General features: G+C 37.9%; 1 protein-coding gene across 1 annotated transcript in view; it reads left to right on the top strand.

Annotated features, from left to right (window-relative positions):
• pappa2 (pappalysin 2) overlaps window positions 1-23,748 on the top strand; it is a 67,339-nt gene that overhangs the window by 21,489 nt on the left and 22,102 nt on the right. Inside the window, exons 9-20 of the mRNA XM_015011987.2 lie at window positions 747-880; window positions 4,608-4,790; window positions 5,549-5,852; window positions 9,078-9,206; window positions 9,308-9,393; window positions 14,040-14,236; window positions 16,978-17,088; window positions 20,517-20,652; window positions 20,800-20,974; window positions 21,447-21,512; window positions 21,588-21,684; window positions 22,829-23,006. Coding sequence (XP_014867473.2) covers window positions 747-880; window positions 4,608-4,790; window positions 5,549-5,852; window positions 9,078-9,206; window positions 9,308-9,393; window positions 14,040-14,236; window positions 16,978-17,088; window positions 20,517-20,652; window positions 20,800-20,974; window positions 21,447-21,512; window positions 21,588-21,684; window positions 22,829-23,006 — 1,796 coding nt within the window. The remainder of the gene's footprint in view (window positions 1-746; window positions 881-4,607; window positions 4,791-5,548; window positions 5,853-9,077; window positions 9,207-9,307; window positions 9,394-14,039; window positions 14,237-16,977; window positions 17,089-20,516; window positions 20,653-20,799; window positions 20,975-21,446; window positions 21,513-21,587; window positions 21,685-22,828; window positions 23,007-23,748) is intronic.

The raw sequence follows: 23,748 nt of genomic DNA, 5'->3' as shown, positions 1-23,748 counted from the left end.
ACATTATTGAAAATAATAACCAAGAAATCATTACTGATATAAATTTGTTATAAAAGAATTACTGATTGCACTTTAAAAATTAGGTAACTTTATGTTATTAAAGGTAAAGTTTAAACAGTGATGATTTCTTGGTTAATGTCAAGTTGTCATAACAAAGACATTTTGAATAATGTCAACTTTGTATTAAAAGTGTCATAATTTACCGAATGACGCTTTATGACAACAGTCATAAATATTCATGAAGACTTATTCATGTTCATGACAGGTGTTATGTCATGTTTATGACAGTGTCATGACAGTCTTATTCACCCCCCTTCAAATAAAGTGTTACCCAAAGAACATTAATATCTGACTTTTAAGAACGTCTCTCATTATATTTACACTTGGCAAATAGAAGCAACTTTGCTAATCCTTGCTCACATAAGAGGCTTAGTTTGATTTAACATCAAACTTGTATTTTTAATGTAGTCTATGTAAATATTCAATTTTTACTAATCTGGGGCCAAGAGAGGCTTTTTAACCCATGTCAGTTTTCAACAAACTACTACCCACCACAAACTATAAATGGATCATTTTTTGAAATATTTTAATTATAAAGGAGAAAGTCTATATGCAATACTCTTAATTTGCTCTGTCAACCAGTAACTAAATTAATCTATTTATCATCTTCTACTCAGATGACTCTATTGTATGGCTCAGGTCCAATATTCATTTAACACGTAATCACAAAGTGTATATCCTCTTAGCTCCTCGTTTCGTGTGCCTGGCATCGACTGTGGAAACTGCGAGAAAGACGGCGTCTTCCACCAGTACGCCTTCCAGGCCTCGTCACCACGCATCTGTGACACGTCGGGCTACTGGACACCTGAAGAGGCAGTGGGTCAGTCAGAATGATGTGTTTGGGTCTTGAGCGTCTGAGCGGAGGAGTCGTGCTTTTTGAATGTGTTTCAAATTCATGGGCTGGTAGTTGTCATTAAAGGTTAATAGCAATTCTTCACTTCACAGTGGGATTATAAACAATACTGGACATGAAAAATCACCAGAGCTTCATCAAAACAGATTGTATTTCCATATTTCCTCGTCCAAACAATGCAGTGCTGAAAAGAAAGTTTATGTTTCTAATGAGGCTTATGGTTGTTTCTATTAATCTTTCCGCTTCAAAACTACAGTTGACCAAGGTAAACACTTCCTCTGTTGTTCTTTTCACTGTAGGTAGGTATTAAAAAGCCAGGAATGTGGTAACACCAGTTAAATTTCTGCTTCAGTCTCGTATTTCTGTAGAGCAGGTCAGCTTTTCCTCACATTCACACACTCTTACACAATCACACGCAGCCTTGTCCTTGTAAATTCTAGGTGCGTGCAAGGCTAATAGCTCCTGGAAGAGGAAAAAACATAAAATCATTAAATGATAATAAGCCTCTGCTGCAGACCTCTCGCTCTGTGTCTGTCTTGATTTGGCCAAAACGAGAACAAGGACTCTTAAAGGTACATTGCCTTGCAAAAGGATTCAAATTTCTTGAACTTTTTCACATTTTACCGCGTTAAAAACACAAACTCCATCATATTGTATTTCAGTTTTATGTAATAAAATTGACTCTGATTCCTCTAAATAGAACATAGTGCAATCAACAAAGTTTAGAAGTCATCTTCTTATTAAGTACAGTCTATTTGTGTGTAATTTAACCGTAGAACTTCAACAGCTTTTCTGAGAAGGCCACAGAGGTCTGACAGAGAACATTAGTGTACAAGCAGCTCCCTGAAGACTGAGAAATACAGCCTACAGGTCAGAGACAACCAAAACATGACTGCCCACGAAAAAAATAACACCCGGTGCACGAAGAGTGATAATCAAAGAAGCAGCAGAGAAACAATGATAATTCAGGAGGAGCTGCAGACATACATTCATGACCTGGATGTGGCCCGAAATGAAAATGAATTTGATACCCCTGGCATAAAGCGTCCCAGTCAAAGTCCAGACCTAAAACCTATTAAGAATTTGTAGCAAGACTTCAAATGCAACATTTAAAGAGTCTATTCCATTCCAGTCGGACTTAATGCATTCCAAAGACGAGTAGACAAAGCTCAAATTGCTAGAGTTGCAAAGCTGGTACCTCAAAAGGCTTGCAGGACGAGAGACCTCACGGAGTATGAATGCTGTATCAAACCAAAGGAACTAAGAAAATGTGTCCTGTACTTCTAAATATCACACATCTTGGATTTTATTATCCCAATTATGATCTTTTCTTTTGAGGAGGTATGGTTTCTTTTGACATGACAAATGGGGTGAGAGAAAGGAAGGAAAGGAAACACAATCAAATTAAAAAGACACAATAGGGAGATTGGAAAAATGAAATAAGCAGAGCAAAAAAAAAAAAAAAAAAAGAAAACCCAAAAAAACCTGAAAGTACAAACACAATAACACTTTTCTTCTCTTCCATGGAAACTCTACCCAAATATGTGGAAATCCTCTGCTGGAATTTATGCTTTGAAAACAATCGGCAAAGAGAAGCGGGGGATTACAGCTACCCCTTTCGCTGCTGGATCATAATGATGATAAAGAGTCAATTAAAGTCTTACACTAAACAGAGGCATGCAGGTAACTGGAGACAGCCAGTCTGTCAGGTTTCCTCACTTCCTTTCCACTGTGTCCCATAAAGACGATGTCGCTTAAGGAACCCGCTGGGATGGCCAACATGACCTTCAGTTTCAGCTGTAAGAAAAGAGAATAGTATAAATATAACCCCTACAAAGTGTTTTCTGTGTTCTTGGCTCATTTGAGTCTGTTTTATGCCTTTTATTTTAATGCCTGGTGTCCTGTTGTGATGGAGCATTGTGGTTTATGAAAGTAAGTCGAGTTCCTCGGGGCTCTCAGTTAAAAAAAAAATAGGACACACAGCAGGCTGAGCTCAGGAAGACTGTAGTTAAATAAAAGCACATTCAAATCGAAGGTTGCTTATATATGTGTAATATAAGTATGGAAAAAAGCTGGGAAATTACTTATAGAAGTCTAAATTTCTTAAAAACTTGCCATTTTAGTAGTGGTGTGGATACTTTTGAGATTCATTGTAGCTTTCTTTGGAAATGGAAATACTGTTTTCAGTCATTCTTTGGCTTGAAATTGTAATCTTTGCTTAGATCCAAACTTTTCTTTTGAATACATTTGTCAGGTTGTTCATTTTCACAAGAACCTGATCCCATTTCCAGTTTAGGTTCGATTTCCCCTCAAACCGCTTGTTTACCTATTCTGAATTAGGAAATTCTGCAGACCACGAAGGTAGCAGAAAGCTCATTTACTTCAAACCAGCCCATTTTAGCGTGGTTATGGAACAGTGGGTTTTATTATTAGCTAATTACTTTAGGAATTTTATTTAACCCCCTTTGGTTGAACCTGGCTGCTTCCAAATCAAGAAAATGGATAAAAACCTCAAATGAACTTGACTTGACTTACATGCTGATATAGCACTTTTGAAAAATAGGAGGCGTTAATTTTATCAATCAGTTATAAAAGCTTTATCACTGTTATAATTCAAGATAAAAGCACAAAACCATAAGCATCCAAAGACTGTGTGTTCACAGATCCAACTACTGTAAATTTATGTCTTCTCACTTCAGTTGTACTATTTATTTTACATAATTTACACAGAAACTTGATTTTCTTTTGGATTTATTTTGAATTTACTATTTAAGCTCCATGTTATGTGGCATGCAGACTGGGAAAGGAAATGAGATTCTCAACTGGATAATCTTAACTAAAAACACAGTGATTAACCAGACCGCAATATTCATTAAAAACACTGTTAAGCTGTATAACTTCATCTGACTGCTTCCATGTAAACCAGAAAACACTTACAAGTAAAACCTTTATGGTTTTATGTGCGCGAACATCTTAAAAATAGAATGTGTTTTTTTATTTTTGTTTTTTTTAACGAAAGCTTCATTGTTTTTCCTTGAAGTCAAAATATCTGTTGTTGTTTTGGGTTTACTGCGTTGCAATTCTAATGTTGCAAATATGTAAATACGTTCAGACAGGACATAAGTGAAAGACATATTGCCAGTAGCTTCAATATGTGTTAATAAAGAAAGAATATTGGCCTATTTCCTATATAGTTTACTGTAGATCTTAATTTTGCGAAACTGCTTTATACTAGTACCTATTGCTAAATTTAAATTCCAATCACACGCTAGTCAGTTTTTATGGGGCAAAGAGAAATTCCAGCTACAAAAGCCATAAATGAATGAGAGTTCAGGTTAAAGTCTGACAAAGAAACTCTGTCTAAGCACTTTTGCATTTTAATGATGCAGAATGGACACAGTTATTGGAAATCTTCTTTTAGGTTGCACACAGTATATTCATGTACCTTAAGCACTTCTTATATCTGTCACATCTACTTCAACATACTTGTCAAAGCTTTGACTTTTAACATTTTTATGTTTTGGAAATTATTTTGTGAAAACTTTCAATTTGATAGACCGACAAATAAAACCAAATAAAACTGAAGGTTTTGCTTGTGACGAAACAAAACATGGAAAAACATCATTTGATACTGAAAACTTTTGGGAGTTACCGTATGCTGCATCTGCGTGGATTACGATGTTTCTTACCTCAGGGCCGCCAGATGTGGAACAGGCTTGTGAACCCAGTCTGCAGGCCTGGAGTCCTGAGCTCAGTCTCTATGATGCCAACGTGACGTCGCCATGCCCTGAAACAGAGGGCTGCACCCTAACTCTACGATTCCTGCACCCTGTCGTTCCACACGGACTCACACTATGGGTGACCTATACATCCACGAGTAAGTGTTAACGGATAACTAGTATGTTTTAATTTCTGTGGTGTGTTGGCTCCATGTCTAGTGACTAATGGTTGATGAATTATTGATACCAATGAATCAGAGTTTAAAAAGATATGCTCAAAGAGAGGCAGGTTAAATTTTCTGCAGTAAAGATTTTACACGAACACATGACATTTAAGAGTGATTTTACACAAACACATGCTTGACGTTTTTTTTCTGTGAAGTCAACAATCTTGACTTTACTTGCAAATCTGAATGTTTTTCCAAATATGAGCATAATATGTGTAATTTCACTTATCTTTTAGTGCTTTTAAAAATTTCTTTTAGGATCTTGTAGTTTCCTTTCAGGGTGAACTTGCTTGCATAATGACACCAAAGTATGCTGGTAGTTGCTTTGAATGTTGTCATTTTAAGTGGAATCCATTACCAGAATTAGTCTGCTGTAATTTTCTTCCGAAGGGGATAGCAGTTTTATTCTTAAAGTTTTTGTTCACTTGTACTTTAACAATCAGGAGCTCACCAAACTGTCTAGGATTTGAACAGGGCAAACCTTCTCTTTCTTTATTTCTTTACAGAAAATTTGTTTTTATTCTTCAATCTTTTATACAACTGGAAGTGGTCAGTCTTTTAACAAATTCTCACACAAGCACATGGGTCTTCTAGTTTTACACAAACCTGCAGTAAGAGTTTGTTGCTTAAGACAAATCAATGGCACCTAAATAGATGTGTTTGTCTCCTCTTCTCTTCTTTCGCCTCAGACAACCCTTCCATATCCAACATTGAGCTGATTACAGATGCGGGGAATAGCATTCACCTCGGACCACAGCATGTCTTCTGTGACATGCCCCTAACCTTGCGCCTCGACACCAACAACGCTGCAATATCGGCCGTCAAACTCTCCACGTTTGATGAGAAAATGGAAATCGATGCAGCCATGTTGTCTTCAGGCCCCAGCAGCTCTCTTTGCTCTGGCTGCCAGCCCGTGCAGTACCGAATTCAGCGGCAGCCGGCGTTTACCAGCAAATCCCCTCCGCCTCAGATGGGGCAAACGTTCACCGACAGGTAATGGCTCAATGTTGGCTCATCCAGCTGGTTTTACCCAACTTGATTCACTAGAAATGTTTGTTATTTTATAATAAGTTATATATTGGATACAACCAAAGATGTGTGGAATAAAGAACAAGGACCTGTCGAGCATGGTGTGATCATCAATCAGAAATTAAATGCATGAGTATGTATTCCCCGTTTCTCACCTCTTATTCTAACTAAAGCCAAAAGATATGGCCGTAAAAACTCTGTTTTGGACTGCAACAGAGTCTGATTGTACATTCACACCTTCCCGAACGAAGCGGACTGAACGGACTTGAGTTCTATTAAAACGGACTAACCAGGGCTGGTGTGAATGCACCCTCAGACTCAGTCAGTTTAGATGAGCGGCCATGTTTTGGTTGGTTTGAAGTTGTTTTAGTAGCTTTTTCATTTTTGGATGATAATAGAGAAATGCTCTTTCAGATACTCAAAAAGGTGAGAACTTGTTTGAAGCTGTTCTACAACCTTCTCCCTGACCTGCCTGCTGTGTCCCTGTTCTCTTCATGATGCTATTTATTCGCTAATGTTCTCCAACAAACTTCTTGGGTCTTTGCAGAACAGCTGGATTGATACTAGGATTAAATTACACCCAGCTCACTCTATTTATGGGCTATTGATTGGGTGAATGTGGAAGGGCAATTTCTTGCTTTGGATTTTATTTAGGAGTATCAAAGTAAAGGGATCTGATTTTTTTATTTGATTAAAAAAAGAAAATTACATCTTTTTAGGTCTTTATGACAGTTGTGCACTACTTTTAATTTGTCTGTCCCATTAAAATCCCAATTAAAATAAATTGAAGTTTGTGGATGCAATGTGTCAAAATGTGAAAGGGGTCAGGAGGTTTGAATACTTTTGCAAGGCAGCATATTTATAGAGAGTCTCTTGGATGAATGACGTGTTTTGCAAAAGATAGCCATGGCGCTTAACGGGAAATACCAAAATACTCTGTCTCCTGTTGCCAGTAATGACTAAGGTTATATGATTAGCTATGAAATATTAGTAAAAATGTGGAAGAAGTGCCAGCAGATAATCTCACGCACACATTATAGTCTGACATATAAGTAGCTCACGGGAAAATATGAAGAGAAAGGATAAAGATATGGCCGTAAGCAAATTCCAGTGTGTATCGGAGTGTATGTGTCCTCAGATCTACTAATCTGTAGACATGTCTTTTAAAAGTGTTTGGGTCTGGTTCTGTTTAAAAAGCTCAGAACACAAATGTTTCCAACACGGGGATGCCGTGTGTAGCTGATCCAAATCTGTTTCAACAGCCATATACTTAATCAAAAGCTTGCTGGAGTTTCAGGCTGACTTGAATCAGTTTGTATCCTGTCTCATATTGCGGGGTGTCCAAACGATTACTGGAATCCAACTACAACCACCGCAAGCTTTGCTATTTCTTTTTTTTGTTTTTGTTTTTTCAGGAAATACCCTTCACCCGAAATATCTGACTTCTCGGCTGCAATGCTTTTCCATACATTCAAAGCTGGTATAAGTGTGTGGATATGGCGTCTGGAACACATGATTGCAGATCTGTCGATTTCAAACGTGTGTTCTGAATTTCTGAGAAGCTGTCACCGTTTAAAAGGGCAGGCGAGATGTTAGATGTGCACGGCTTCAAAAACAGCTTATTTTTCAGAGAACACGTCTCCTATGTTACACAAGCTGCATCTAAGTGCAAAAAGATGCAAGGACCGGCGGGGATTGAGTTATGTGGGACTGAAGAGGGCAGAGAGAGGTTGATGTGAGGAGAAGGGAGAGCAACAAGCTTGAAAAATAATGAGAGTGGAAAGAGACGGGAGGAAAACAATGGCAATTAGAAACGATACAGGGAGAGAGGAAATTGTTAAAGAGACGTGTCGACAGAGTGCTGGGTATTTTTCTTTTATTAATTCCTTCTCTGAGATCACTTTTTTTTTTTACATACAACACAAATTAAAGTATCAGAGATCACTGACAGAGCCATGTTCTGAATCCAGTTCAAATTTATGAAAGAGTTTTATCCTTTATTAATGCAGGCAGTTAGCTAGACGACATATTCAAAAACATATTTTATTCCACATTCGAATCCAATTTATTTAAAACTAAGCTGTCTTTAGCTAGTCTTAATCCAATAATACATCAAGGTGGAAAAAAATCTCTGATAAAGACTCCTTAGAGTGCAGTAAAATAACACATTAAAATTGACCAGAATTACATGGTTATTGCATTACATTTCTGACTTGAATAGACGGGTAAAAGTGATTCTTCTGACTTATTTAGTAAGTTTTTGAATTTCTGTGTGTAACATAATTCAGTGCATTTAGAGTTAATTGCAAAACTTGATAAAAAAAAGTTGATTTCCTCCTTCAAAAACGTTGCTTTGAACTATTTATTTGTGATCACCTTCTGGGAAGATGTGACCCCAGTTCGCAAATATGATGTCTGATCATATTTCACAGTGTTTTTTAAAAGATGACAAACTGAACTCATCCTGGGATACTGGGGTTTGTGACTTCAAGTTGGTTTTAGACGTAGTGTATTTGTGTCAGACAAGACTCTCTTTATAGTCACTGTCCACCAACACAGATCAATAATCATGAACTGGAGTCAAAGTGCTGTTTGGCTTTAAGGACATTGTACACTGCAAGGTTACAGATAGGGAATACAGTAAATTTCACTTTTACTGCTGCAACATCAAAACCTTTTATAATCCAAATGACTCAGACAGACAGCATTCATTTTTGAATAGAAGAAAGTTTGCTGCCTCGCTCATACAAAAACAAAATCTGGCACCAAAACCCGCATATTGACATAAATTTTTTATATTGCTCTGTAGATATGATCAGTTTATGCAAGTCTTACTTGTTTAAAGAACACAGCAGGTGTAAAGGTTTTGAAGATTATTACAACGCCATGCAAAAGTATTCACACCCCTAGAACTTTAACCTTACAATCACAAACTGTAATGTATTTTGCTGGGAATTTATGAGTATTTCAAAGTATTTCCTATTTGAAAAGGCTGGTGTCCTGCAACCTTTGGGTGCATCTTTACTCCAAATTACTGAATTCTTACTTCACCATTTAGCATTAAATACCATCGAAATCACAAAATGAGGAAAAAAATTCAAGGAGGACAACATTTTTCAACAGAAATATGCAATATTTCAATAGATATACATAGAAAAAAGTTAATTTGCCTATTCTTATGTTTTTCAGCTCTGTTACGCAGGGAGTGAAGTACCAGTACACGATCCAGGTGGAGACAGGCCGCCTTCTCAGCTTCCCCTCTCCGCCTCTTGTCTATACACCTGGACAGACCTACTGTGGGGACGGAGCCATTCAGGGGTCTGTGCTGTTCAATTACACGAACTTTGGTGACCGGTTGAATATTTCCAATAGAGAAACAGCTGGAAATGCTGCTGATGCTGCTGCTTCTCCCCCCGCAGGGCAGAGGAGTGTGACGACAGCAATCTGTTAGATGGTGACGGCTGCACTAAGAAATGCCTCAAAGAGACGGGCTTCAATTGTGTTGGTGTGTACACAATTCAGAAAACACATTATGTTGTATTGCGTCTTTCAAAGAAAGTGTAGCCCTTTTACGATGTCCCACATTAAAATCGCCAACCTGGGTCGTACATATTAAACTTAAGCAGCACATAAACTTTCAGTGTGAAAGAGTAGTCACTAATCTGCCAAAAATCTCTCATTTGTGCATGCAGCAGCGTTTAGTAAGAGCTATCCTGCCAATCAAATTGCATTTACAAGACATAAAAGCTTCTGGCTTGAGTGGATTCCACAAACCATTAATGCAACATCACAGCAACATAAGGGAAAACAGATGAGGCAAGGGGTAAAATAAGCAAGATTTTGGTTTGTTAACTTTCCATGGTTTTCTTTGAAAAGCAATCTGACATTAGGTTGGCTAAGACACATCAGAGAAAAACACTGGTTAGCTTGAAAACACACAACTCCGTCTGCAGTCAAACGTCATGTTTCTTTATTAATGTTGGTGTTAATCGGTCTCTTTACTTCTGATAAATGAAACTTGTGTTTTCAAAGATCAACTAGTGAGTTGGATAAGATAGTTGCATAAAACGGCTAAGAATAATAATTATGTCTTTGACTTTCATGCCTTATCTTTAAAGAATGTTTCTACATTTTTGTCCATTATGCAGCTTTTTTAGCCTCATCAGGTCACAACTGAAATAAAAACCGAGGCTTTTGTCTGACATTAAAGCTAGGTCATGTCTCTATCAGCTTTTCACATCTGCAGACGGAGCTTTCAGCCCATTCTTTGAAAAATAGTTGCAAGTTCTGAGACAGAATAATTTACAGGATATAAAAATGAAAGGTTTAAACCAAGTTTCGAGGAGGTTCTGTCACGAGGTTTGTGGGGTGAATCCATTTTTTTTTTTTTACATTAGGTCATATTACGAATTTGTCAACAATAATTCTCTCTGGCAAACTAAGACAAACAAAAGATTCCTTTCTTGATAAGAACAGACATTAGGCTGAGTGAAACAAGTCATCAGCCCCTCTCTTCTACCTTGTTCCTTTTCAACAGATTTAAAATTTATCTTCCATATCAAGGTATGTTTGCCCAGATGCTCTGCTTTCGCCAGACGCTCTATCTCATAAATACTTCAAAATGTTACAGACTATGCACAGATCAGCTGAGATCAAACAGCATATTGCTTTTATTTCAAGCTTTGTGTTTGTTCCACTGACAACTGGGCGGTAGTTATTCATACATTTTGTAAGGGATTATTTTATGAGCGCTTGTTACAGGACTGAAAAAGGAGTGAACAACACTGATCTGAGCTATTTTATTGCAGCTCTAGCTGAACGTTCAGGGCTGTTGTCATGTTGAAAGGTTAACCTCCTCCTACTGCGTTGAGGGTGGTTTGCTGTGTTACTGTCTTGCCACCCACATGTTGCTTGTAGGTCAAAAAGTTCAATATTGAGCTAATCTGGTCACAGCTTCGTAACCTACATGGTTCGTGACACACTCCAAATGGATCGTCTTTGCGGCTGGAAAGAAAAATGTGAGATTTTTGGCAGATTCAACAATAGTCATTTACACTGAAGGGAATATTCTCCTAAATGTTTTAGCTGTATGACACAAGTTGATGGGTTTAATACATAAACATTTAGAAAATCCTATGATTTGTACTGAAATTGATATTTTTATAATAACCTCATAGTTAGAAAGTTGCTGATTGCAGGGACTAATCAATAATCTTTCTGTCTATATATTTCTATAAGCAGTTTTTAGTTATTGAAAACATGAACAGTAAAGATATGACTATCATTAAACAGGTTTTTAAGGAATAATTTAGTATCAAAATTTTAAGGAATAATTCAGTATCAAAATCTGGAACCATTTAGAAGTAGTTTGTTCTGGATTTAACTGTCTTATTGTCCAAAAAACAACTTGGTGCGTGTTCAAGATTGCGTCTTATAAAGTTTGTTAACGACCACTTATTCTGTTGTTACATACGCAGAATAACAGTCTAATTTTAAAGGCTGTGTAAACCCCAGGTCAGGTGGTTGAAAAGCTGTAAAACGTACCAAAAAGCATGCAGCAAAACAAGTCAAAAGACAAACAAATATGCCGCAAAGAGTGGCCCCGTCATCTGTGAATCCACCACAAGACAAAAATGCTTTGTGTCTCCACCCTCATGCATGCAAACAGACCACAACAGAAGCCTCACGACAAAACACAAAAGGGAATTTAGCCAGAATGCTTCGGAACCCCAAGGCCGAAAACTCTGTGTTTATTTTTTACATTAGGTCATATCATGAGTTGGTCTGCAGTCATTGTTTCTGGCAAAGAAGCAGATATGAAAAATTACATTCCAGATAAGATCAGACATTAGGCTGAGTGAAGCAAATCATCAACCCTGCAGTCGTATCATTTTCCTTCTCAGCAGATTTAACATTTATCCTCCATATCAAGGTGTGTTTGCCTAGACGCTCTCCTTTTGCCAGAAGCTCTTTCTCATAAATGCTTCAAAATATTGCAATGACTACGTGCAGGTCAGCTGAGATCAAAGAGCACATTGCTTTTATTTCATGCCATGTATTGTTTCCACTGGCAGCTGGATGGTAGTTATTCATGTATTTTGTAAGGGCTTATGTTACGAGAGCTTGTTACAGGACTGAAATTTCCATCATCCAGTGAATTTATTTGTCAGGGGGAGAAAAAGAAAAAAACAGCTGAGGCAGACCCATCAAACCTTCCCTCCCCTCGACCACCGTCTCACAACAGGCCCTGCCATGCCGTGACTGAAGCTATTACATCTCCTGTTATACAATAAAAGACATGACTAGGAAGGGAAAAAAATTGGCAACAACAGATTTTTGCAAATTTCAACTCTTAAAACCAATTATTCTGTTTAACATCTTAGTCATAGAATATTTGTTTGGGTTTTCACTTACCACATTTGTTTTCCTGTTTGTAGATCACAGACCTTTCTTTGACTTGTATCAAAGTACCTTCTCTGTCCTGCATACCTACATATCCCGAGGTATTAAGGGACACATTAGCGTTTTTGTCTCACTGTCTGACATTAAATTGTACTAATCCTTTTGTGGTTTTGATTCCTATCTGTAGGGTTTAGAGAATTCTTTGTTTCTTTTTATTTTCTTAAAACTGAACTTTGCAAACATTCTTTTAATGTTTAGCAGCACTATCTACAGTTGCTAAACTATAAACGCTCAGCTATAAATGCTAACCTGTTTGACTTGGGCGAGATGATAAATTACCTGTACCACTTGTATAAAACTTTATCTAGTCCAGCGGACTCAAAAATACTTTACACCACATTTAGTCATGCACAAATTCATCCCCTGATGTTTTGGGTATTCCCCCACAACCTTCTGACTGCAGTTTGGCCTATTCCCTCTGACATAGTTGGTGTAACTGAGTAAAGCTTGTTGGCCGCCTTGCTTCCACAAATGAGGAAAAGCTTTAAATAAAAATTATTTTATTAATCTTAGCTGACCTGTAATAGGAAAAGTTTAATCTGATTTAATGTGAGACATTAAGAAAAAAAAACATGTTTCGTGACATTTAACACACTGCAAGTAAAATATTTTATTTCAGCTGCTTACAGCTTCTCTCATGCCATCTGTCCATTTTGGCTACCTTTAAGCTCTTCATGTCATATCACTCTTGAAGGTGCCTGAGTTTCCAAGGCTTGATCAGTATCTTAGCTGTTCCAGTTTTCTTTTAGACAGATCTCCGATGCCGTTTCTGGGACTTCCTAGAATTGATTGTCTAAGAAGTTCCAGAAACAACAATTCCAGCGATCATTGGTACCAATGAGACTTTTGTTTTTTTGTGTGTTTTCCCTAATGTCTCTGTTGCTCTAGAGCCACTGTCTCCTATCTTCTGTGTCTAACAACACACAGTATTTTTACTAATTTGCCTTCACATGTTTATCTGTCTGAATTTGGCGGTCCCTGAACATTACATCCCCATAATTCCCCACCATTCTTGGTCTACTGTGGTTAATAAATATGTTGCTCAATATCCCAGCCACTGACACCTTCCCCAGATGTGATACCCTCCAGACTCTTTTGCTCTTCCCCTACGGTTCTGGTATTTTACTGCCCCAATTACTGCCTCTTTTCTGTCCTTTTTCCAGCTTACTCTAGCAAATATTCCCAAAAACTCTGTAAAGAAATCAGGTAGATTTCTGTTTTAGACACAGAGGAATGTAGTTTCTCGTGACTCACTTTGGTTGTGATTCTTTTCAGAGTACAATGCGTTTCTTTTAGCATTAATGAGTAGTTTTATTTCTTTTCCCACCGACACCCTAAGGTCAACTGAGGCGCCTTCAAGATGAAAATAACAGACTAGGTCACCGATTAAGTTTCTGTTTGTTAATATCACACAGTTACGGTAATATCTGATAAAGAACCAAAGTCAAAGTTCATGTCTTGCCATAATTTGCAGCCTGTTGACACCAGAGGCACAGTTGAGTTGGTGTGGCTGTCATGTGGAGTTGCCAAAGAAAATACCAAATAGATTTGCTCAGATTTGGTTCACTGACAAACAGATTTGGATGATGGTCTGACAGTGGGAGAGAAGCGTACACCTTGCCAGATGAAAAGAACAGGCTGTGTATTCTTCCATAAATCGTCTTCGCTTTCTTTTCTCTGTTCCCTAAGGTGAACCTAGTCAGTGTTATGTCTTTGACGGCGACGGCGTGTGTGAAGAATTTGAGCGGGGATCAAGCGTGCAAGACTGTGGTTACTTCACACCTTTGGGCTACACAGATCAGTGGGCTTCCAGTGCCTCTGCTTCCCACCAGGACCCCAAACGCTGCCCTGCAGTCGCTGCCACAGGGGAGCCATCCCTTCCCAAGGTATAAAATAGGAGGCAGAAATTGTTCAAATCCTGATTTTTGCAAATCCTTATGTAATGGAGGAGCTGCAGTATGAAATAAATAATCCTGAAAGTATCCTTTTCATAAAAAACAAAAACTTTTTGTCTAGATATTAGTTTTCAAGATACAACACAGAGGATTTGTGTGAGGGGCAAATGTCAAAAGGACTAAAAACATTTTAAAGGAATTGTCTTCATGTAAAAATAAAATATATATTGAACAGCTTGGCATGTTTTTCATTGCTGCTATGCGGCAACTGTGCTATTGTGACGCAAAAGGAAAATGTGTTTGTCAATTTGTGAAGGCAGTTTGCATTTACAATCTGCAGCCCTGAGTCAATTTTCACAAATCCATCTTTACATGCGGAGCGTCAGTGCAAAGCGATTTTCAAGTCTTGCTACAGATTCCTGGTTGAACTTATGATAGAGCCACTGCAACGCAGGAATGTGTTTTGCTGTCCTATATTCCATTTTAACTCTGTTATTATCCTGACGGAAGTTGAACCTCTTTCCACATTTAGACGTTTGTTGAAATCCTTACAGGTTTTCCTTCAGGCTAGCCCCATATTTAGCTAAATCCATATTTCTCAGCTCTGAATAATTTCCTTAGTGCTGCTGATGTAAAGCCTCCGTAAAGGATAATATTGACACTACCATGTTTAAAGTGTTGGCATTTTGTAAATATGAAAAAACATAGTTTTTATAAAAATTACATACAGTAGCTTTAAGGCCAATTTCTTTCTTGTTTTTTTTTTTACTTGCAGTTTTTTGCCAAAAGGTCACCCATAAAACAATGCACCTCCAGAATACAATTGAGGTTAGGTAAGTTTAAATAGAGGTTCTGTTGAAGTAGCACACAAAAACAACCTCCTAGGTAGTTTTATCACGGAAGGATTATTGACCTCAGAGTTGGCAGAGAGGCGACGTTTTTGTACCACAGTGTTTGTAAAAGAAAGAAAATGCAATAAAGAACAGGAATCCAAGAGTCATGAGTAAAGTCAGAGTGACCTATCAAGTCCTACCATATGATAAAATGCCAAACCCTCCTGAACTCTGATTTCTGTAATTGAGACTACTGACACAAAGAACATTATTCCACCAACAGCTGAATAAGGAACATAAACAAACGTTATTTTGGGACCGGTTTGGATGGCGGATCAAATCTAGTAATATGAGCTCTGCAGCTAAATATTTGACCAAGAATGTGAAACAAAAGTAGGCCCGCAGTAATTAAGAAGGTAACATTGTGAATGAAACCTGGTTTAGCTGTGTTTGACAAAAAGTATTTGCTTATTTGCAGAGCCTTGCAAAAGCCTTTATGCCATTGAACTTTTTCCACATCTAGTCACTTAATCAATGTATTTTATTGGGACTTTTGTGGGATAAAGTGACTAAAAATTAGCACAAAATGGTGAGGTAGAAGGAAAATGATTAATTATTTTCTAAATTTCTTAAAAATAGATCTGAAATGTAACCTGTCAGAGTTGACACCTATTAACACAGATTAAATAACACAGGAAAGACAAGAGAAAATTAGATTCTGAATACTCGCGAGAACAGACAGATGTGCTTTCAGTGACAAATCTCCTACCGCTCTCAAAGCACATTTGCCTGCACCTCTCTTTATTGTCTTTAGGATCCCTAATCACAGAGAGCGCTGTAACTCTAAAGGGAGGGGGAAAAAACACTTCATCACATAGTTACAGCGCCAAAGATTATCACTAACCAACAACACAATGTATCTTGCACTAGATTATCCAGTTCCTGACCCAGGGTCAAACAGAGCAAGTTGTATGTCTTCACGGCGATGGTTTTACAGCTATCTAACAGGTGAAAAAGCAGGACGTTCCACTGAATGATTACCGCAGAAAGCTGTTGTCACTGCTCTTCTTCAGAGAGGCCTTCTGAGAAAGGAATCAGAGTAATTTAACAACACAGGAACATTCCAAAAAGATGTAACTAAACAAATAAAAGCATATAAGACAATAACATTATAAAGGTATAAAACAATTAACATTTGATAATACAATTTACCTAACATAACCTTAATCAAGCCTAAGTTTAACCCAGTAGAGTAATTTGGCTTCAGACGTCATACAATCGTTATGTAGAGCCATGGTATACAGTTGGACTCTATAGTGGTCTCACAGGTTTGATAGAGGAAACGAGGGAGCAAAGTGTGTCATGAAGATCAAGGAACATGGCGGACAGGCTATGGATAAAGTTGGGAAGAAGTTTAAATCAGGGTTAGAATAAAAAGCAATAATTCAGGCTTTGAACAACTTGTAGAACTGCGGAGAAACTGTAGATATCCAAAGCTCAAATGGGAGAATGTGTCAGTAGGACAACATCATCCTCAAACAAACAAACAATATAAAGGGCCTTTTTCTGTTAAGATGGCCCAATCAAAGCCCAGACATTCATTTAAGATCGTTTTAATACTTCACTTCTGAGTGAATACTTTAGTACAAATGTGTATTTGTGTCTATTTTCTCTCAATGTCACAGTTAAATAACACTTTGCTTAATAAAATACATTGATGTTTTTGATTGTAAAGTGACAAAATGTGAAAACATTCTGCGGGTTATGAATATACGTACAAAGATCTGTGCATCCAATCGCAGAGGTTTACAATAATACTAATCGAGAATGAAGGCATTTTAAGCCGATTGAATAATTTGCTTATTTTCCCTTGTGTCTTGTTCTGCCCTTTGTGTGCAGCTTTGCAGTTTTCAGCACCTGGAGGTGAACGACAAACACAGTGATGCCTGGTTCCCATGCACCGCCCAGTCTGACACAAATAACGGCCTGGAGCACTCTTACTGGATAAAGGTATGCGCATGGTACATGTTTACCCATCCGCTGAGTGACTGTGGGTGGCTAATCTACCTTTAACAGCTTTCCACTATTTCTTACAATAGACTGAAGGGATTGTTGGCTCAAACCTCTGCGCACGCACATATTTTTACCGTTCTAACAATTACATGATTCATACCATGCCTTAGTAACAATAATTGCATATTTTTCAGGTCAATGGTAAATCGCAGGTTCTAATGATGTAGATAATTAGAAGTCATGACTAACTCCCTACTTATTCTCTATTTACATTGTGTCCTTGTATTTCTTTGCTCAGAGGACATTAATCATCTGAATCCCTTTAGTAGCAATCACTGGCTTTGTATTAATAGTATAAAGAAAAACCAAGTGTTATATAATTAACTCATTCTTCTTAATTAGAGAACAAAAAGTTTCCTCTGTTTTTCCAATATGGACAGATGAAAGAATAATTGTTACAAAAAGGTTCAGAACTGGATCTTTAATCATAATATAGTTCGTCTTTATAATTAGAATCCTTTTATTAAATGCTGGAGGATAATAAATACATTACTAATGAATATGAATACTTCAAATATAATACAGATTTCGTTCTCATTAAAAAGGCATTAATGAATAAAAGGTACTTGTTATTTAGACAGAAACTGATTGAACAGCATGCTCAGCGTTTTATTCAGACAGTCTAGTCCCTTGCAGAAGTATTCCAACTCCCTGAAATTAAATTGAACAAACCTTGTTTTTCACTGTGCTAATGAGTCCAAAGCTTATTTTCTAGATGGGCCTCTGGCATTAGTGTTGCTGCTGAGCTATCAGTTAGCTCTATGACGGAGCAGCAGCAGAAAATATGGAAATTTAAACTTGTGAAATTGGCTAAAGGGGTTTGCAGTGGCTCAGAGGTTTTGTTTAAATAGAAATGCACAGAGCTAACTCTGAGCTTTCTGAAAGTCCAGCAGATTCTCAATCAACAGCCACATATCAGACTGACTGAGGAAATGAGGAAAACGGTGTCGGTTTGCCACAAGCCATGAGGGGACAAAGCAAACAGTTGGACAGAGTTGCAGTCGCTGGATCTGATGCACAGTGCCATGTGTGGTTGAAACCTAACATTGCATATTAATCTAATCAAACCCTTCCTACTGTGAGACATGGTGGTGGCAGCACCGCGGCTCAATTGCCGCCTCTAACAGTCTTTTGTTAGAGCCTGCAATGACGACTGGGGCAGAGCAGGACTTTTCCACACAAAGCCGATATGTAGCCGGATAGCTGAGAAAAGTAATACAGCTTTATGCGTTTGTGCCTTTCATTCACATGAAAGCTCAGTTTCATGGTAATAAAAACGACAACAACTCCAACCAATGTGAAGATTTGAGAAAACTCCATATTTGTGTTTGTATGTGTACAAAGGAAAACCGAGATTTAGGGTCCCGCACATTACAGCTTGAGTCAGATAATGCACCAATATGTCCACATGCTTACTTTGACATGATTCCCACTTGACATCGTCTTGTATTTTAATAACTTTATATTCTAAAATGCTATTTAAACCTCCTGATGCCATCTTTAATTCCTACCAGGAAGTTGTGCTGTTTTGAAGGTCATAGGTCTTTGCTTTGCGCTACACTGCCCCCTATGGGTTGAGCATGTTCAAAACAGCGCACAGTGGCGTATTTGAATAGGTTAATGTGGATGAAATCTTTTATGAAACTGATCCTGTGTGTATGATGTCTATCATATGTTTTCTAAATGATGGGGCAGACATACTTATTTTTATAAAGTTCTGGCTACGAGTATACAAGGCCTAAATCTTAGTCAACTGTGAGAATGAAAAGCCACAGTCAATATCTAAATGCAATTAAGAACGAAACTTGAAATCTGAGGTACTTATATCCTCTCCATTTAATATGACTGAACTTCAACTAATTTGCGAGAAATTAGCAAAAATATGAGTCTGTAGTTGTCCAGATTTGGCAGAGATACAAAGAGTTTAAGATGTTACTGCAGTGACAGTTCCACAAAGTTTGATGTTGGGAAACTGAATGCAAATGAATTCAAACTATTTGAGATTTTATTTGTAAGGCAATAGTAAAAAAACCCAAACAAACTGAAAACCATGTATCATGTTATCACTTTTCTTTCATTTCCCAGTTTTGGATGGATCCTAAAACATGTGAAAACGTGATGGATAATTCAGACGTTTGTCTAGTTTATGCATATATCTTTTTGTTTTTTAACAGTTTCATGTTTCCACCACCACAGTTAATATAATCAGTGGTATGGTCCTGGATTTAGTGCTGGCCAGCTGCTCGTTTCACTGTGAGCTCTCACAACCTTGTCTGCTCTTCCCTGGACTGCAGGGTCCTCTACAATTTTGGTTCTTTCCTTATTTGCAGATACTCAGTCATGTTTATCCTTTGTCTCATCATTTCCACTACTTTGTTGAATGTCTCATCTTTCCACCGCTGCTCTTTTTTTATGGAGGCCCTCTTTATCAGACACTTCCCTGGAGCCTCAAGGCTCAAGGCCATCTTGAAAATCCTTTATTAGAGCACCTGTGTCTGCCAGCAGCTCCCCATAAAATATCTCCTTTTCCTTTAGGTTCCTTCTGTCTGAAGGAGCTCCCACGTCTAAAATTTCAGGTCTGGCTGTCTGAAGAGCATCCCTCAGCCCTTCACTCTCATCTTTCTCCGCCAGCTCTATAAAAAGAAGCTGTCTCAATTAGCTGTGTTTGTTTGGAAGAACCTTCGCTTTTCTACGAGGCTCTTAACGTTTTCTGAAAGTAATACGCTTACTGAATTCCTTTGAGGATGACACACAAAGTCTGTTGACTTCAAAAGGAGAAAACTTCATGGTGTCTTCAGAAAGACGAGGATTATAAAGTCAGTCTTAATTTATTTCTGCCATATTGTCTTGTAACTCAAAGTAATCCACACAGCTAGGAAACTTGATTTTGTTTGGCAAACCTCATTGTGTTGAAAGATCCAGTGATGACCTGCTCACACTGTACTGTCACGGCAGGGTGACAGTTTCAACATATATGTAAAGAAAAAATATATCTTTTTATAAAAGTTATGAACTGCAGCTTTAAAGCTTTTATGCATATACGGATACATTCACCATCCACATTCACCATACATATATGCTTGTGTCATATTTCTGCCTCAGGAAAACAGATTCTTGTGACTTGATATCGTCATCGACATATTTACCAATATTACCACCATCAGAATTTTATAATATTGTGAAACCCTCATCGCCTTACCGATAAGGCTTTACTCATCTTTACCAGCTTTGCCAATAAATACGTTAATTTCTGCATAAATAATGAACACTAGACCCACATCTGATATTTTAACCAACCAATCAACTACTAATGACGTATCTCTACATGGTTTCCTCATCCTGTTGTGGTTGTACCACTGGACCAGGTGGGGTTCCTCCATCCTGGTGTGGCTGCTTCTGTTATGGTTTACATGGCCTCGGATGGTTCGTTGTCTGGGGAGCCATGGAGGAGGACAGTCACCATTCTCCTATCTGATGCAAACGGCAAAAATCACTCATTAGGTACTGATCTTTATTTTGATTTATTTATTTATTTTTTTTGCTTGCTGCATGACACAGTTGAGCTGTTGACCTTAATTATATTGTATTCCTGGGATTAAAATCAATCATAAATCGGCACATTCATCTGAAACCTCTCCGTCTCCCCAGGCACGCACGTCCCCTCATGCTACCGAAACCCACTGGTGGTGAATGTGACCCACGACCTCTCTCAGCCCTTCTTCCTCACATCCACCGTTATCCTCCTCTTCTCGTCGCCCTCTGTGGCAGTGAGAGCGGTGGCTCTGAGGACCTCCTGCCACTTCAGCACCTTCGCCCTGACCGGGTGCGCATCAGAGGGTGGGCTCTCCCACTACTACCTACTTAACACATAAACACACATACATACACACCCGCACACACACGCACACGCCTACACACACACAAAGAGTTGTTTCGTACATCTCTTTGAAAAAAAAAAAAATCCAAACTGTTCTAAAATATTTCAAATTTACAAATCCAATAAATGCAGATAATTTAGCTTTTTTTAGAAACCAAGAGTGAGATATGTGAATATGAATCCTGGCTACAAAAAAAAAAAAAAAAAAATCCAAAAAAAGAAAGGTTTATGTAATACAATGCATGTATATCACCCTGTAGATATACATACATCCTCTTTATAGATCTGTTGTCCAGAACCATGGAGTTTCTGACTGATCTAATTTAAAGAGACAGAAGCAGGGCTAGAATTTTTTTGTGCTTTTTCTGCTTCTCATTTCTCCACGTCTCTCCATGTCCTCCCTTCACCTCTGCAACAGTTGTCTGCGGCAGCCTTGTCAGATTGACAGCTGCAGTCCTCCGCAGTTGAAGCACGCCTCCATCAGGTAAAGCACCAAACTGTTAGCGAGCTAAAACAACAAACACCAGGACTGCCTACATACCGGCGTTTGTCTCTGTAGGTGTACAGGTGGAGGGGAAGCCTCCAGTTGCTCGGTGAAGTGTCACCGTGGTTACAGCATCACTGTCCTCAACGGCAGGGGCACTCCACCACGCCAGGTAAAATTCTTTAAATGAATCCAGACTTCCAACTTATATATTCAGTCATCCATTTTGATACCAGTGAGTACTAGCCAGACACTGGATTGACTTTATTTTGCATCTAAATGCTGAACTGACCTAAGCCTGAAGTAAAACAATGAAGGTTTTTAATGATTTGTTTGCCATATTTCATTTCTTTTCAACAATTTATGGTGGATCATTTGTTACAAAGCAGTTCTGTCACTGGGAATTTGTTCTGTATCATTCTGTGCACCGTTTCTTTTTTGACTTGACATTAAAGCTGGAATTCTCAAGGAAGCAATTTCTAAGAAGAAAAATATTATTTCTTGCTACTTCACATTGATTTCTCCAAACATGTTTCTTGTTACTTAGTCTCAAACTCAATCTTCGTCTGCTCTGAGCAGAACACTTGTCAACAGAAATCACTCATGGTAGACGGCATGTATTTTGGAACAGGGGTTTCTTTCATCATCAGTCAATGTTGATGTTAAACTCACTTCGCTGTGGATGGTCACACCGGTGTTCAAACATCTTCCACTCGTCACCTTTTGAGGTTCCTAGAATCTTCTGGAACGTCTTTCCCCATTTCCTTTTTTTCTGAGTTGACAGCTTGAGTCAGATGAATGAAACTTTAATACTGATGTGTGTCCGGAATGGAAATGATATCAAACACATATCAGACCTGGAGTAGATAAAGCAGACTACTACTTTACCTCAACTATATGGACTTAAAAGTAGTCTGTGCCAGTAAACCAGCACACTTTATGAAAAGACGAGTGGTCAATATTTTGATCTCTTCAAATGTATTTGAAATTTTTTTCTGCAACTTCATACGAAACATTTATCAAAATATTGATGGGGGTTTATTTATGTAATCGAGCCTGAATGTATAATCCCTAGTGCGCCTAATTCATCTTTCTTAAAATTCATTGAAGCTATTTATTATATAATTATTCCAACCTTGAAAAGGGAAATGGGTTTTTAAAAGCCCAAGATAAACATTCATTTGAATGATGAGTGAATAAACTTCTGCCTGAGACTGTGTTGCTTTTTCTGTACATGGTTACTCGTTCGTTTTTTCTTTTTTGTTTCTGAAGAGCAATTTTCTTCTTTCTTCATTGCTTTCTTTCTCCACTTCCAGAGAACCATAGAGCTGGACTGTTTTCGGGGTTCATGGGATCGTGTTGTCAGCTGTGAGCCTGTGGACTGTGGCCTTCCTGATCAGTCTCATGTTTATCACGCCATATTCAGCTGTCCTTGGGGAACCACCTTTGCCAAACAATGTTCCTTCACCTGTGGACCCCCAGCCATATTACAAGGTGTCAGCAGGATTTTATAGCATGAATTCATAAATAGATCTGAAATAGTTTATTTTTATGATATTACAAGACATTTATTGTAGTTAAAATTATATTTTGTATTACTAAAATTCAGGGTAACCCCTTACAGAAATATGTACACGAAAGAGTTGATGTTGCAGTTCATCATCAGGCAAACATGTCATATTTTTAGGTTGAAGACAACTGTTTGTTTGTCTACTTTGTACTGCAGCTTCCAAAAAGCTTGGTCATACTAAATATGCAAAGCCAAACCTGTCTGCTGAAGGGAAATAGGTGTCATTTACAAACACTTTTAATTTATGGCTGGAAAGTCACTGGAACATGTTGCTCTTCAGAGCCATTCCTTACGTCAACAGAAGGACTTTATATTTCTATCCATAAATATGTAGAAATACTTAAAATTTTGGCTTTTGGTTCAAGTAAACACATTTAAAGGTCATCATGCATCACTTAGCAGGAATGTTTTCCAGATCAGTTTCTTATCAACGAAACAACTGTGTGGCTTTTACCTAGTGTGTCAGGTATATGTTGCTAAAGATCGATTACATTTTATAGAGACCATAAAACATTTTCAACTTTAGAGGTGTTAAAACATTCATGATTAATAAGGAGGAGGAAACAGACCTGAGCAATTATAATTCTACACAAAGTTAGCACTTGATTTTCTCTGTGTTGCTAAATCCAGACACTTTGTTTATTTTCTGAACTTTATTGAGTTGTT

Source organism: Poecilia mexicana, unplaced genomic scaffold, assembly GCF_051168715.1.
Source record: "Poecilia mexicana isolate PSO_F unplaced genomic scaffold, ASM5116871v1 scaffold_17, whole genome shotgun sequence".
NCBI lineage: Eukaryota > Metazoa > Chordata > Actinopteri > Cyprinodontiformes > Poeciliidae > Poecilia > Poecilia mexicana.
Note: the sequence above shows the minus strand (reverse complement) of the source record. Positions and strands in the feature narration are given on the sequence as shown.